Raw genomic sequence first — 12,423 nt, 5'->3', positions numbered from 1 at the left:
CACGCAGGCAAAAACGACGCCGCGTTAGCACTCTTAAACGCAATGCTAAACTCCATGCCAGCATCGCCTTGTCCGATATCTGCCGACGTGGCAAAAACATCTGCTCTTTTGCGGCTTTGCTTTTTTAATCTTTTTTCACAGTCATCCAATAGAACCTCTTTATAAGATATTTTCTGAGGCAAATCCAAACACGCGCGCTCCCGTAGCGCGTGCACTTCAACCCTACAAAATAAGCCAGTCGCCCCCAACCTCAAAGCCATCTCCGATCAGAGAGCGGCGTTGCTCCACCACATGCATGACAACGCTTGATTCTTCCTCCGCCGCTGAATCCAGCATGGACGACGGCTCCAACGGCTCCCACCAACCCAGCCGTCTCCACCTCCACTCCGCCGACGGCCGCAACGGCTACGGCTACGGTGAGGACGCCGACGGGGAAGGAGACGCCGAGGTCTGGGATGCGTTCAGCAAGAGCTTTAGTCAGGTCCAGTCCGTTTTGGATCGGAACCGGGTTTTGATCCAGCAGGTGAACGAGAACCACCAGTCTAAGATTCCGGATAATCTCGTCAAGAACGTGGCCTTAATTCAGGAGCTCAACGGGAACATTTCGAAGGTCGTTTCGCTCTACTCTGATCTCTCTACGAATTTCTCTAGTATGTTTCATCAGCGGAACGGAACGGTAGCCGGAAAGAATGACGATGCAAAGGGCGCTTGAATCGATCCCTTAGTTAGTTAATTGCAGTAATTTTTTTTTTTCTCAATCCCCTCGATGCTTGTTTCAATTGACCTAATTGTCTGGTGTTATTCAGCAATTCGGTTCCCTGATGTAGCGTGCGACTGACGTCCTTAAATTGGGAAATTGGTCTCTTGGAATAAAGTTGGGTTGTGGGTTTATTGATTGATTGATTGATATCTATTTGAATAATTGCTTCTGTGTACGCGGATGTTGTCATCGTCTTGTCAGTGCTGATCTTTGTTAAGAACTGTGGTGCGCATATGGTGTAAAGAACTTCTAGGCATATGAAGCATACGTGCTGCTTACTTATTTTTCTTTCATTTCTTCTCCTGTTTACAAATAATTAAATGAGGGCTTAGCCTGGTTATTAGAATAATTAATCTGATATTACAATAATTATCAAAATGAACTTACTCAAGCCAGCGAGGGTTAGCTTTTCCTCCCCTTTCCTTTCTTTACTGAGTGAGCATGAGGAGATTTCTTTTATATGATCTTGGCTTGTCCAGTGTCATTGTAAAGATTTATTTGTTAGATGGGTTGTTGCTTGGGGATTAAGTTCTTGATGTGAGGGTAGAAAGCAGTAGGTTATTTAGTAAACACCATTAACTAGTTAGTTGGCCATAATTTTAAGAAAACTGTGGCAATAAGAAGTTTAAAGTAGCCTCTCACAAAATAGACATGGACTTGTGCCAAATTATAAAGATTTCACTTTGAGAAGCGCAGATCTGATGTTTGTGCTTACAGTCTTTAGGAGAGTGAAATTATTCTTCAAAACAAAATCCAATCAAAGTGAAAATTTCACGTGTCGAGCTTTTGAGGTTTATGGCAAGGCTTGGTTTGGTTTACTACTCACCTCTTATTTTTTACCCATGTTTGTATAATTGTGCTGACTGCCATAGAGCAATTGTTGGAATAAGATGGTTGAAGTAGGATTTTTAAAACTTATTGATCTTGTGCAACCGGAGGCCCTTGAGGCATCTGTGTTATGTTTGCTTTTGCTTCTTGCTCCTTGTAGTGAATGAAGTCTCAGGTTAGAGGTAGTGTTCTTAGATTCAGGGCCTGATAACATAATAACTACTAATTATGGGACAAAAAAAAAGAGATAGTGCTCAATCAAAAATCAATTGTTTCTTCAAATGGCCCTGTTGTTGGAATCCCTTGGCCTGCAGTCCTATGGTTTTGATCATGGGAAAAGAACACTTTCGTTTCAGTCTGGTTCATTCTGTTGGTGGATTCAGGTTTTGATGTTAGCAAATGGGATTCATCTAAGCTGGCATCTATTTTCTGGAGTTGAGATTCTGTTGAGTTATGTTTTGTAACAAAATCAAGTAATAATCCTTTGGCTATATTTTAAAGAAAACTAGGGTGTAGGGAAGTTCATAGTTTTATTCCGGGGGCAAAACTTGAAACCTGATTATATTGTACTAACTTTTTTAAAAAAATATTTTCAATTTTTTTTACACGGGCCCATGAGAATAAATATCAAGGGTGAAATTATCTCTCTGCTTGACTATTTCCAATTTTAGTGGGAATTTAGATGAGGTGAGAATGAGAAATTTATGGCAATTGTTGCCCTGTTTACTGCCATTTGTTTTCTCATGCTGAATTTAATGGTGGAAACCTTGGGGCTGAGGCTGCTTCGATTTTAGTGGGAATTAAGATAAGGCGAGCATGAGAAATTTGAGGCAACTGTGCCCCTACTGACAAGTGACAACCACTTGTTTGCTGATGCTGAATTTGTTGATGGGAAAAATTTTTGGGCCAAGGCTGCTGTGATGGGACACATAAATCCTGCTAAGTTTAAGGTCATCAAAAGAAAACTGCTCGACTCTTTGGTATTCAAATAGTAGAGATCCCATCAGTTGAGTGTGTGTGCATATATTGGAAACATCGCAATGTGATGATCAAGTATCAAGTTGCGAACAAAATTTGATGGCGACTGATCTTTTAGCACATGAGAAGGTGATAACATTCATATAGGGCACTATGCTTTTCCATTTTGTTTTATGCTTTAGGTTTTCCTTGTTTTTTCTCAACGTTATTGGCCAGCTGCATCCTTTTTTTCCTTTACTTTGTCAGCTCATACTCTGGCCAGGGCTATTATTGTCCAGCAACTCGGACCATCCACCACGCGACCCAGTTGCTAGAACATCTAGACTAGAATTATTTCCTTTGCATGCACTCACACTTTTCCTTGTTACCCTGTAGACAGGACTTACTATCTTTTCCCATGTACCCTTCACACTTGCCTTCTCATTTTAAACTTCAAATTCCAAACTCTATTAACAAATATGGACATTACTCTTGTCATCAGTAGTAATTGTTCTTACAGCTGACAGACCATCACTAAATGCTTCAGTAGATCACTGGACTTGGGTTGCAGATGGTTAACTACTGGACCAAAGAAGCAACTTATGTGGCATATATACTGATTTGAAAATAGGTATTTTACGACATTGATTTTATAGCTGTGTGAAGGATATGGAGGCATTTGTATTAAAGGAAAGAAACTCCAGCTGTGAGTGATGTGTATAGAACATGTTGTGTTTCCAAGAGGTGATAAGGTATAACAAGCGTTGATTGTGATGATAAATACCTCTTACGCATGCGAGGGAGAGAGAGCGTATGCATGTGTTTTCTTTTGCTCGGTAAGGTTAGGTGTTTTATAGTTACAACCTGAAGTTGGAAACTACGTTGACTAAAGTAGCAATATGAATTTTCATTGATATTAACTGTGGTTAAGCATATACAACACCATCTCTAAATAGTGGCAACATGGTTGCAACTGTGTTAACAACTTACCATTTATCCTGCAGTCATTGGTTTGTGTAAATTCTTTCTTAGCCATTTATTTATGTACCTTTGTGAATTCAATCCTAAGAAATATAGTAAAATTGGAGATCATATGATTGTCTATTATGCTATTAAAGCTTTACACTATGCTTGTTTTTATTTCCACCGTGTGACAGAACAAGTTCTGGCTTTTATTGTTTGTCTTCCCATGTTGGGTTTGAAGTGGGAGATGTAGACTTGGAATCACATCGAACTGAAATAGTAAGGATTTGACAGCCCTCCATTGTCAAGGACATTGCATTAGATTGTGCCTCCATTGTCAAGGACATTGCCTTAGATTGTGTGGAATAGAAGATGATTCATGTAGTTAATCCCACCTAGTAGGACTTGATGTGCGGTTGTTGTTATTGTTGCTGGTGCTCCTTCTAAGGTTTGGCTCCTTTGCTTACATATCTGGCTACAAGGCATTGTGCAAAATTTTCAGCCACTTCTCTGAAATTGTATGAAACGTTTTTTTCCTCGACAATGAGGTGATAAGAACTTCATGGGTCTAGATGTATTTTTCACTATCCTATGTAGACTATGACCTGATTTGTGCGGTCTGTCATGCTTTGATGTTTGTAATTTTTCTCAGTCGAAATATAACAATCCTCTGTGGCAATGCATAAGTTAATTGGTCTGGCTGTTTAGCATTAGTGGCCTGGATGTGGGAAGGGCCATACAACTGGGATCCTCATACACAATCAATTACAAATTCATGTGAACACAAATTTGTCAACTTTGTACATTTAATCTATTGCACAATTTTTTAAATAGAATGTAAATTTTTGACTGTATTATTAGGAAGGGAAATGTATACAGTTTTCAATAATCTTTTTCTAAAACTGGCAAGTCATAAATTAATGTTAGATTTCAGTTTTGCTAATAACCATTGGAGTCTACGACCTCGTACTAAGTTTGTTTTAACATCTTTAAAGCACTCCAAATGTTTTAGTTCCTTGTATGAACATTCCCATGCCAAACACAACCCCAACACATCGACAAAAGGGTAAGGTTTTATATGGTCATATAGTTGTGCACAAAATGCATTGATGGAAGTTCCCCCCACAGGCCGCCCCATTGGCAAGGTAGGAGAACCCTGTCGTTGTTGCGGCAGGTTCGAATCCTATCTACTTGAATGGGGAGGGGAGGATATATAGTGGCACACTCCGCCCCAAGTTTGGTCAACTCACTTGGATACCGAAGCGACAATAGAGAATTCACTCCAAACTCAAGTAATAATATTAATACTATCACTACAAGTTTAGGATATTTTCATAGTTTCGTTGCAAAGTATTCATACTATGATGAACAAAAAGTATCATGCAGGACAATAGTATTCACGATTAAAATATTCAAAAATAAAAATAATAGGACCACTTGAAATAACTTAAGTTAAATGCACCATGAATGTGTACTTACAATGAGAGAAACTTATAACATATTATGTTACTTCTAGCCAACTTGGTCATTATTTGAGTGTGTAGAAGGAGATGAAGAATGTGGGAATTCCTTGGTAAGCTTATCTAACTACACAACTTTTCTAACCACACATGTATACATTAACAAATCATTAAAACGAAAACAACATTTTTGGTATTCAAAGCAACTTTATGGAATTCACTTTTCTTATAATATTTTATTACCATATGCCATTATCATATTTTTTGTCACATTCTCTAAAATTATGACACACGATTCATTTAAAAAGTGCATGAAATGAAAAAAAATTATTAGATTAAGTTATCTAATCATGTTACATTTTAAATAGCGAATCACATCTTTAGATTTCAGATGATTTTGGAGGATTTATTTTAAATCAATAATCATTAATTAAAAGTTTGAGGATATGACTCGTTGTCTAAAATATAATATAGTTAGATATTCTAACCAAATAATTTCTCATTAAATAGATTATATATTAAGATTATAAATAACATGACAACAAATCATGTCAATCCATTAATGTTCATATATATCTTGCTTTTTCTTCAAATTTAAGGCGAGTTTCCCTATATTATGGGAAATGACAAAGAAGATTAAGGAGATGGCATGCAACTTCATCATAATTGTGCAAAGAAAGATTAAGGGGAAATTGATTTTTAGTTTCACTATGTGCAAATTTATATAAACATTGTAAGTTTACATCATGTTTATATGGTGTATATTAACAAATTTTAATACAATAAAAAAATATTCCTAATAATATTTTAATTTTAATCACATTTTTTTTATGTTTCTACTATTTGATTATGATGACTGAGGAGCCCCCTGAAATATATTTCCCCTTGTTTTGCCATTTTTTTTTTTTTTAAATAATGATGATCAATATTTAATTGTTTTAATTGAAAGTTGAAAGTAATAAAATTATTTGTAATTTTTGAATAAATTTTTTAATTAATAGTTAGCTTGCATACACACTTTTTTATGTATGCCACAATTTCCAAACTAACTCTTCGAGAAAATAATGAAAAAAAAATTAAAATTTAGCCTTCAAATTATTTTATTAAATCACTTATTCATTCATAACTTATAAATTTATATTTAAGTGATAATCTACAAGAATAACATATTATTATGTGTCTTATAAGTATAATGAGAAAAAAAAAATATTATTTAAGTGATTTTGTTTGAAAAAAAAAAAGTAAAAAAATAAGAGTAAAAATTATTTTCTGTAATATTTTCTCTTGATAGTAAATACTATTAAAAATGAAAATTTATTCTAGTGTGACTACAAATTTTAAAAAATAAAAATGTTGATAATATGTAAAATTAAAATTATATTTATTAGTTTACTATATATTTTTACTTTCCTTAACAATTCAACATACAAAAATAAGTTCTTTCAGATATATTTTATTAATATTTTTCAAGGTTAGTATAGGTTTTAAAAATTAATATTTTATAAAAGAAATTAGTTATGCACAAGTGGGAAAAAAAATTACTTTTCCAAAACGACGCTGTTTTAATAGCATTCAATTTAATCAAGAAAAGCCGCGAAGAGCGTGTGTTCTTTTATAAGAGAAACCGGCAAACCGCTACGGTTAAGACCGAATCGATTCAACGTGGCATCACATACACGTGTCCACGTCGTGTAATGATAAAATGTCCACGTGGCATATAAAACGGCGTTGTTTCCTCAATCTAAAGACAAAGATCGGCGCGAGAGAGACCTGACAGAAAAAAAGCAAAGGCCATTTTCCGTGCAGAGAATAGAATGTAGAGAGAGAGAGAGAGAGAGAGAGGGGAAGAGCAGAGCAGCGACCGATCGAGCTTCAAAAACTCCTCAAATTCAGGCACCCTCAAAAACCCTCCTTCAATTTTTCTTTCTAACTCCAGAATCGGAGAATTTCGGAATCCGAATGGCCAAGAATCCGTTCTCGGCTACACGGATTGGCTATTATATTGAATAAAACAGAAAAAAATTCATGTGAGAATCGAGCTGAGAGTCAATTTGATTCCATTTGATCGTTTGAAAGAGATGAAGAGCCACAAGAAGGCCTACAATTACACCATGTTCAAGTGCTTCACCCGCAAGTTCAAATGCAGCGAGGCGGAGCCACCCGCCGACGTCAAAGAGGAGTTCGCGAGGTTCTCGGGGGGCGATCTCCATATGTCGCCGGAGCAATTCCGGCGGTTCTTGGTTGAGTCTCAGGGAGAATTGGAGTGTACCCTCTCCGATGCGGAGAGGATAGTGGGCCAAGTTATCCATAGAAGGCACCACCTCACGAGGCACACCAGGCACGGTCTCGACCTCGACGATTTCCACCATTTCCTCTTTTCCCATGATCTGAATGCTCCCATTGTATCCCAGGTAAGGTCTCTTTTTCTCTCTCCTGTTTGGGCTATCGGAAAGAATAAGAAATGGAAAGGAATTTTGCAGTTTTGACTTTTGGCTTTTTAATTAGGATAAATTCCACTCAAGGAATTTTTTAATGTTTTCTTAATGCTATATCTTGATGCAATTTCAAGCCTAATTTTATATTTGGGAGACATTCTGTTAATTAATTTAAAATTAAGATGGGTATTGTATAAATAATAGTTTTTAGGACTAATTAAAAATTTTAAAGGGGAAAGTGAAATTAACCTGTTTTAATTATTGGGAGCCAGAGATTTTTTTATTTTTTTATTTTTTTAAATTAGAGTATACCGAGGCAATGTAATAATTTGGCTTCAGCGTTGCAAGTTTACTGCACAAAATAATTTTCCTTCATTTTCTTCAGTTTTCTTATCAGCCAAAGGGAGTTTTCTTCAGCTCCTGGATGTGGCATGCATTGTGTTTATGGTTTTGGTTCATTGGGTTCAAGTTCAACGAAAATTTACCTATAAAACAGTGGGGATGGCAAAGACTTTGTGACATTTCTTATCACTACTAGGTTTATGGTTTGAATAGTAATGTGGAATGGTTATTGTGATCAGCAGCTATTCCGTTAAGAGATCTGGTGCTCTGCATAGCCTCCAAAGATTGTTTGGTTGCAATTTTAATGATTATATGCAAAAAAGTGTTTTTTTCTCCTTGGTTTCTGTGAGTGCATCATCACCTCTACACATTTTAGCCCAAAATGGTCAATTCCGTGGTTGAAATTTTGTAGGGATATTCTTTTCTGATGAACTCCTCTGCATTTATATATATGAGAAATTGGTTGATCTAGTGTAGAAAACAACAGTTGAGTTCATCAATGCTTTGACTCTCTCTCTATGACGTTTATTTTTGACACCGTAATGCTTTGTCTTATTGAAGTACTGAGGCATTTATTCGCTCTTGATGAGTCTGCTATTCCAGGTGCACCATGATATGACTGCTCCATTGTCACATTATTTCATATATACGGGTCACAATTCCTACCTAACAGGGAACCAATTGAGCAGTGATTGCAGTGATGCCCCAATCATAAAGGCATTGCAAAGAGGTGTGAGGGTTATCGAACTTGATTTATGGCCGAATTCCACAAAAGATGATGTTCAAGTATTTCATGGAAGGTATGAACTTTTCCAGTTTATCCTTTTTGATAAGGCAATGTTCTTTCATGCCTATCCATATGTTGTGATTGTGTAGGAGACAAAGTGCTTGTACTTTATATCGTAGTTGTGGATAGTAATGTTAATATCATTGCACTTGAAGGTTCTGTTTAGCAAGTGCTATTGCTATTTCAAATTGAAAAGGGATGCCTTGCATGGTAATGTCCATTGAGTTCATTTAATGAAAGTGGCCTGAGAAATTTTTGTTCCATAATATGTTGACTGCATTTTATTTTGTCCCATTTTGTGATGTACTTTGCTCAATATGAAATTTTGATTCATAAGCTAGTTGGAGCCTGAATGCTTTTCCCATTTTAAGAAGTTGCTTATACTTTAATGAGAAATCTCAATTTATGAATGAGTGTAGGACATTGACTGCTCCTGTGGCACTTATTAAATGTCTGAAATCCATAAAAGAGTATGCCTTCGTCGCATCTCCGTACCCCGTCATAATAACTCTGGAAGACCATCTTACACCAGATCTTCAGGCTAAAGTGGCTGAGGTTAGCTTTCATTTCCATCTTTGATTTTAATTTCTATGTACCTGAAAACCTCTAATTAACTGACACTTTGCTTATAGATGGTCGCTCAAATGTTTGGAGACATGCTTTACTATCCCGAGTCAGAATTTTTAGCAGAGTTTCCCTCTCCTGAAGAATTGAAGCATCGAATTGTTATTTCAACCAAACCTCCAAAAGAATATCTTGAATCCAAGAATGTCAAGGACAAGGGAACTGTCTCTCCTAAAGAAAGAGACTCATCTGAAGAAGAACTAGCAGGGAAGGAAAGGCTATCTGCAGCTGAATCGGATGCCGGTAACAGGGTGAGCTAGGAAGTGAAAATTTATCATGTTTTTGATATTTGGGCCTTTGAGGTGCTTGTGTAACTGAACTTGATTTGGTTGGCAGAGTGATAGTGATCAGGATGATGAAGATGTCTTTGACCGTAAAGCACCTGAATACAAGCGTCTAATTGCAATTCATGCTGGTAAACCGAAAGGTGGGCTAAAGGAGGCATTAGAAGTTGGATTTGATAAAGTTAGACGTCTTAGTTTGAGCGAGCAAGCACTTGAAAAAGCTGCCACAAATCATGGGGCTGATGTTGTGAGGTACTCATTTCTCTCATACTAGATTCCTGCAAGAAATACTTTTCTTTTACCGAGGTTATCAACTCTGACCTTAGTTGTTTTCATTTCCAGGTTCACACAGAGGAATATTTTGAGGATATACCCTAAAGGAACCCGATTCACCTCCTCAAATTACAAACCACTTATTGGGTGGACACATGGAGCTCAGATGGTGGCCTTCAATATGCAGGTTAACTCTAATGTCTGATGTTTAAATAAAAACATATTAGTAATATTTAGTTGTGAGCTTTGCTCGGGTACTTCCATTTTTCAAATTTTTCCTTTGTGCGGTTCAGTTAGCATCAGCTATGCAAAACACCGTTATCAGTATACTTTGTATGTTTTGAACAGATGATGCTGCATAGTGCTACATTAAGCTTGATATATTTTATGCATGTCTGGGTGCATGCGGACACCTTTGTATGCAAGTGTTATTGTGTTGCATTGCAATAGCATCTGAGGCGGAAATGGCTTCTTCATCCCAAGTGGAAGCCTTCTTTTGAACTGCCAAATAATTATTTGACTTGTTTTTTCATACTCTTGCATGTGGTTACAGGAAATACCATTTTTTTTGTCTGAAGCACGTCTTGTTGATTATCATTGGACTGATCATAGTATTGTTGGGTTCCTAATTTGGACCACCCAAAATTCCCCATTTTTTTTGTAAAGAGGAAGAACCCGTTTTCAGTAAGAAAATAAGGAGCATGCAAAGGGTAACAAACTTTTAAAGGCCTTTATACAACTTTTGTTCCTTTTTATCAGGCAAGAAGGGTGTACCATTCAGCTGCTTAAAATCCAAAATATGTTAGCTTGTTAACAAGTTTTTAGTTCTGGTCTCTCCAAAATTCTAAAAATCCTATTCCTACTGAATTGTAAGGATTTACTCTATTCTACAAGCAAAAAAGAAAATATCAATAAAAATTCCTGCTATATTATGAGTTTTCTTATGACAGGGATATGGAAAATCACTCTGGATGATGCATGGAATGTTTAGATCAAATGGAGGCTGTGGTTATGTGAAAAAACCTGGTTTTCTGATGATGAGAGGTCCACGTGATGAGGTTTTTAATCCTAAAGTTGTATTGCCAGCAAAGAAGACATTGAAGGTGAGTGAATTGTTTTTTAACTTAAATATGAAGTTGATCGAGTGACCCTGACTTTTAATTGACATCTTCTTAACAGGTGAAAGTATACATGGGTGATGGATGGTGTTTGGATTTTAGCCCAACACACTTCGACACATATTCCCCACCTGACTTTTACACAAAGGTTAGTTCAAGTTGACCAAAGAGATGTCATGATCCTTTGTTGAACAAAAACAAAACGAAAGCCAAAAAAAAAACATATATATATCATGTCATGCTATTCAGAATCAATGGGGAGATTTTGAAATTAAATTTTTTTTTTTATAGTTATCATAATATTTATTTGTGTGCACTGCTTGGAGCGCATTTGTCTTGAGTCTGTGGTTTGCATCAAACATTTTCAGACAGGGCATAGATTTCCATACCAATTACCAATTTCCTATGCCATTGATTTATAACTAAAGATTAGAAGTAATCTTATGTTTGGAGAGGCCTTGGATTTAAAGTTGTACTGGATTTAGATAAGATGTAGTACAAAATTGTATTAAAAATTGTCTAAATTCACCCTAATTTAAATTTAAGGTTCGAAATCTACGCTCTCAAAACCCTACCCAAAAAGTAAATACAACCCTAGTGCTTTGGAGATGATGTTTATTCATTTACCATTGGTTAAGTTTAACAGTACCAAGTTAATGCATAGTTTTTGTATCAAATCATATGTCACAGAACTGATGAAATTCTTATGACAGGTTTATATACTTGGAGTGCCACAAGATTATGCCAAGGTGAAAACAAAGATAATAGAGGATAACTGGGCACCTGTCTGGAACGAAGAGTTCTCATTCCAATTGTCTGTTCCTGCATTGGCCTTACTTCGAATTGAAATAAGAGAATACGACAGGTCGGAGAAGGATGACTTTGGAGGGCAGACATGTTTGCTGGTGTCGGAGCTTAGACCCGGGATTCGGGCAGTCCCCCTGTTCGACAAGAAGGGAAAGAGGCTCAAACATGTGAGGCTCCTTATGAGATTTCAGTTTGTATGAGCTGTAATGTTTACCTTCTTGGAAGGAGTAGTGGTGTCTTAATGAAACTTTGTCATCAGATTGTTGTATATATATATATATACTAGTGAAATGTCATTTTGAGTAGCTGAAATATATCTTCAGATTTCATGAATAACTCTCTGGTGTTGATGTTCATGTTCAGTATTGCTTTGCATTGAAGTTGTGATCATCTGAAGGGAAAAGTTTGCAGGTCACGGGTAACCATCGCAATGGGCAGTGGTTTGTAGTCAGGAGCACCTTTGTGCATGAGCACATCAAATGAAACACTTGAATATTTGATGCATTTTAAAGCCTCCTTTTTCACCCATAAATTGAGTGAAAATGGTACTTAATTGTTCACTTTTTGCCAGAATAGTAATAGCCTTTTTTAATTGATTAATCATTGAAACTTTTAGAGTAACATTTGGTTTTATTTTAAGGCAAAAGATGTTGACAAGTTTGATAAAAAATACTAATCTTCTTTGAGGTTTTAAAAATTTCAGCGACTTTCACTTAAGTTTCACAAATTTCAAAGAACTCTCTTGAGGTTTACTAAAAAGACATAAAATTTTCTTTATATTTTTT

The 12,423-nt window shown here is 36.2% G+C and overlaps 2 protein-coding genes across 2 annotated transcripts; both read left to right on the top strand.

Moving 5' to 3' along the window:
• Window positions 1-71: 71 nt before the first annotated feature.
• On the top strand, window positions 72-899 carry LOC131165379 (protein EARLY FLOWERING 4). The gene has a single exon (XM_058123114.1). The coding sequence runs from the start codon at window positions 296-298 to the stop codon at window positions 710-712; it is 417 nt and encodes a 138-aa protein (XP_057979097.1). The 5' UTR covers window positions 72-295; the 3' UTR covers window positions 713-899.
• A 5,815-nt stretch (window positions 900-6,714) lies between these two features.
• Window positions 6,715-11,974, top strand: LOC131165378 (phosphoinositide phospholipase C 6). Its single transcript, XM_058123113.1, has 9 exons — window positions 6,715-7,379; window positions 8,349-8,545; window positions 8,952-9,087; window positions 9,165-9,407; window positions 9,493-9,692; window positions 9,783-9,900; window positions 10,664-10,816; window positions 10,893-10,979; window positions 11,545-11,974. The coding sequence occupies exons 1-9, from the start codon at window positions 7,047-7,049 to the stop codon at window positions 11,836-11,838; spliced, it is 1,761 nt and encodes a 586-aa protein (XP_057979096.1). The 5' UTR covers window positions 6,715-7,046; the 3' UTR covers window positions 11,839-11,974.
• The last annotated feature ends 449 nt before the right edge of the window (window positions 11,975-12,423 follow it).

The sequence above is a fragment of the Malania oleifera genome, chromosome 10 (assembly GCF_029873635.1).
Source record: "Malania oleifera isolate guangnan ecotype guangnan chromosome 10, ASM2987363v1, whole genome shotgun sequence".
Taxonomy (NCBI): domain Eukaryota; kingdom Viridiplantae; phylum Streptophyta; class Magnoliopsida; order Santalales; family Ximeniaceae; genus Malania; species Malania oleifera.
The sequence above is the reverse complement of the archived record's forward strand: the minus strand, read 5'-3'. Positions and strand labels throughout refer to the sequence as shown.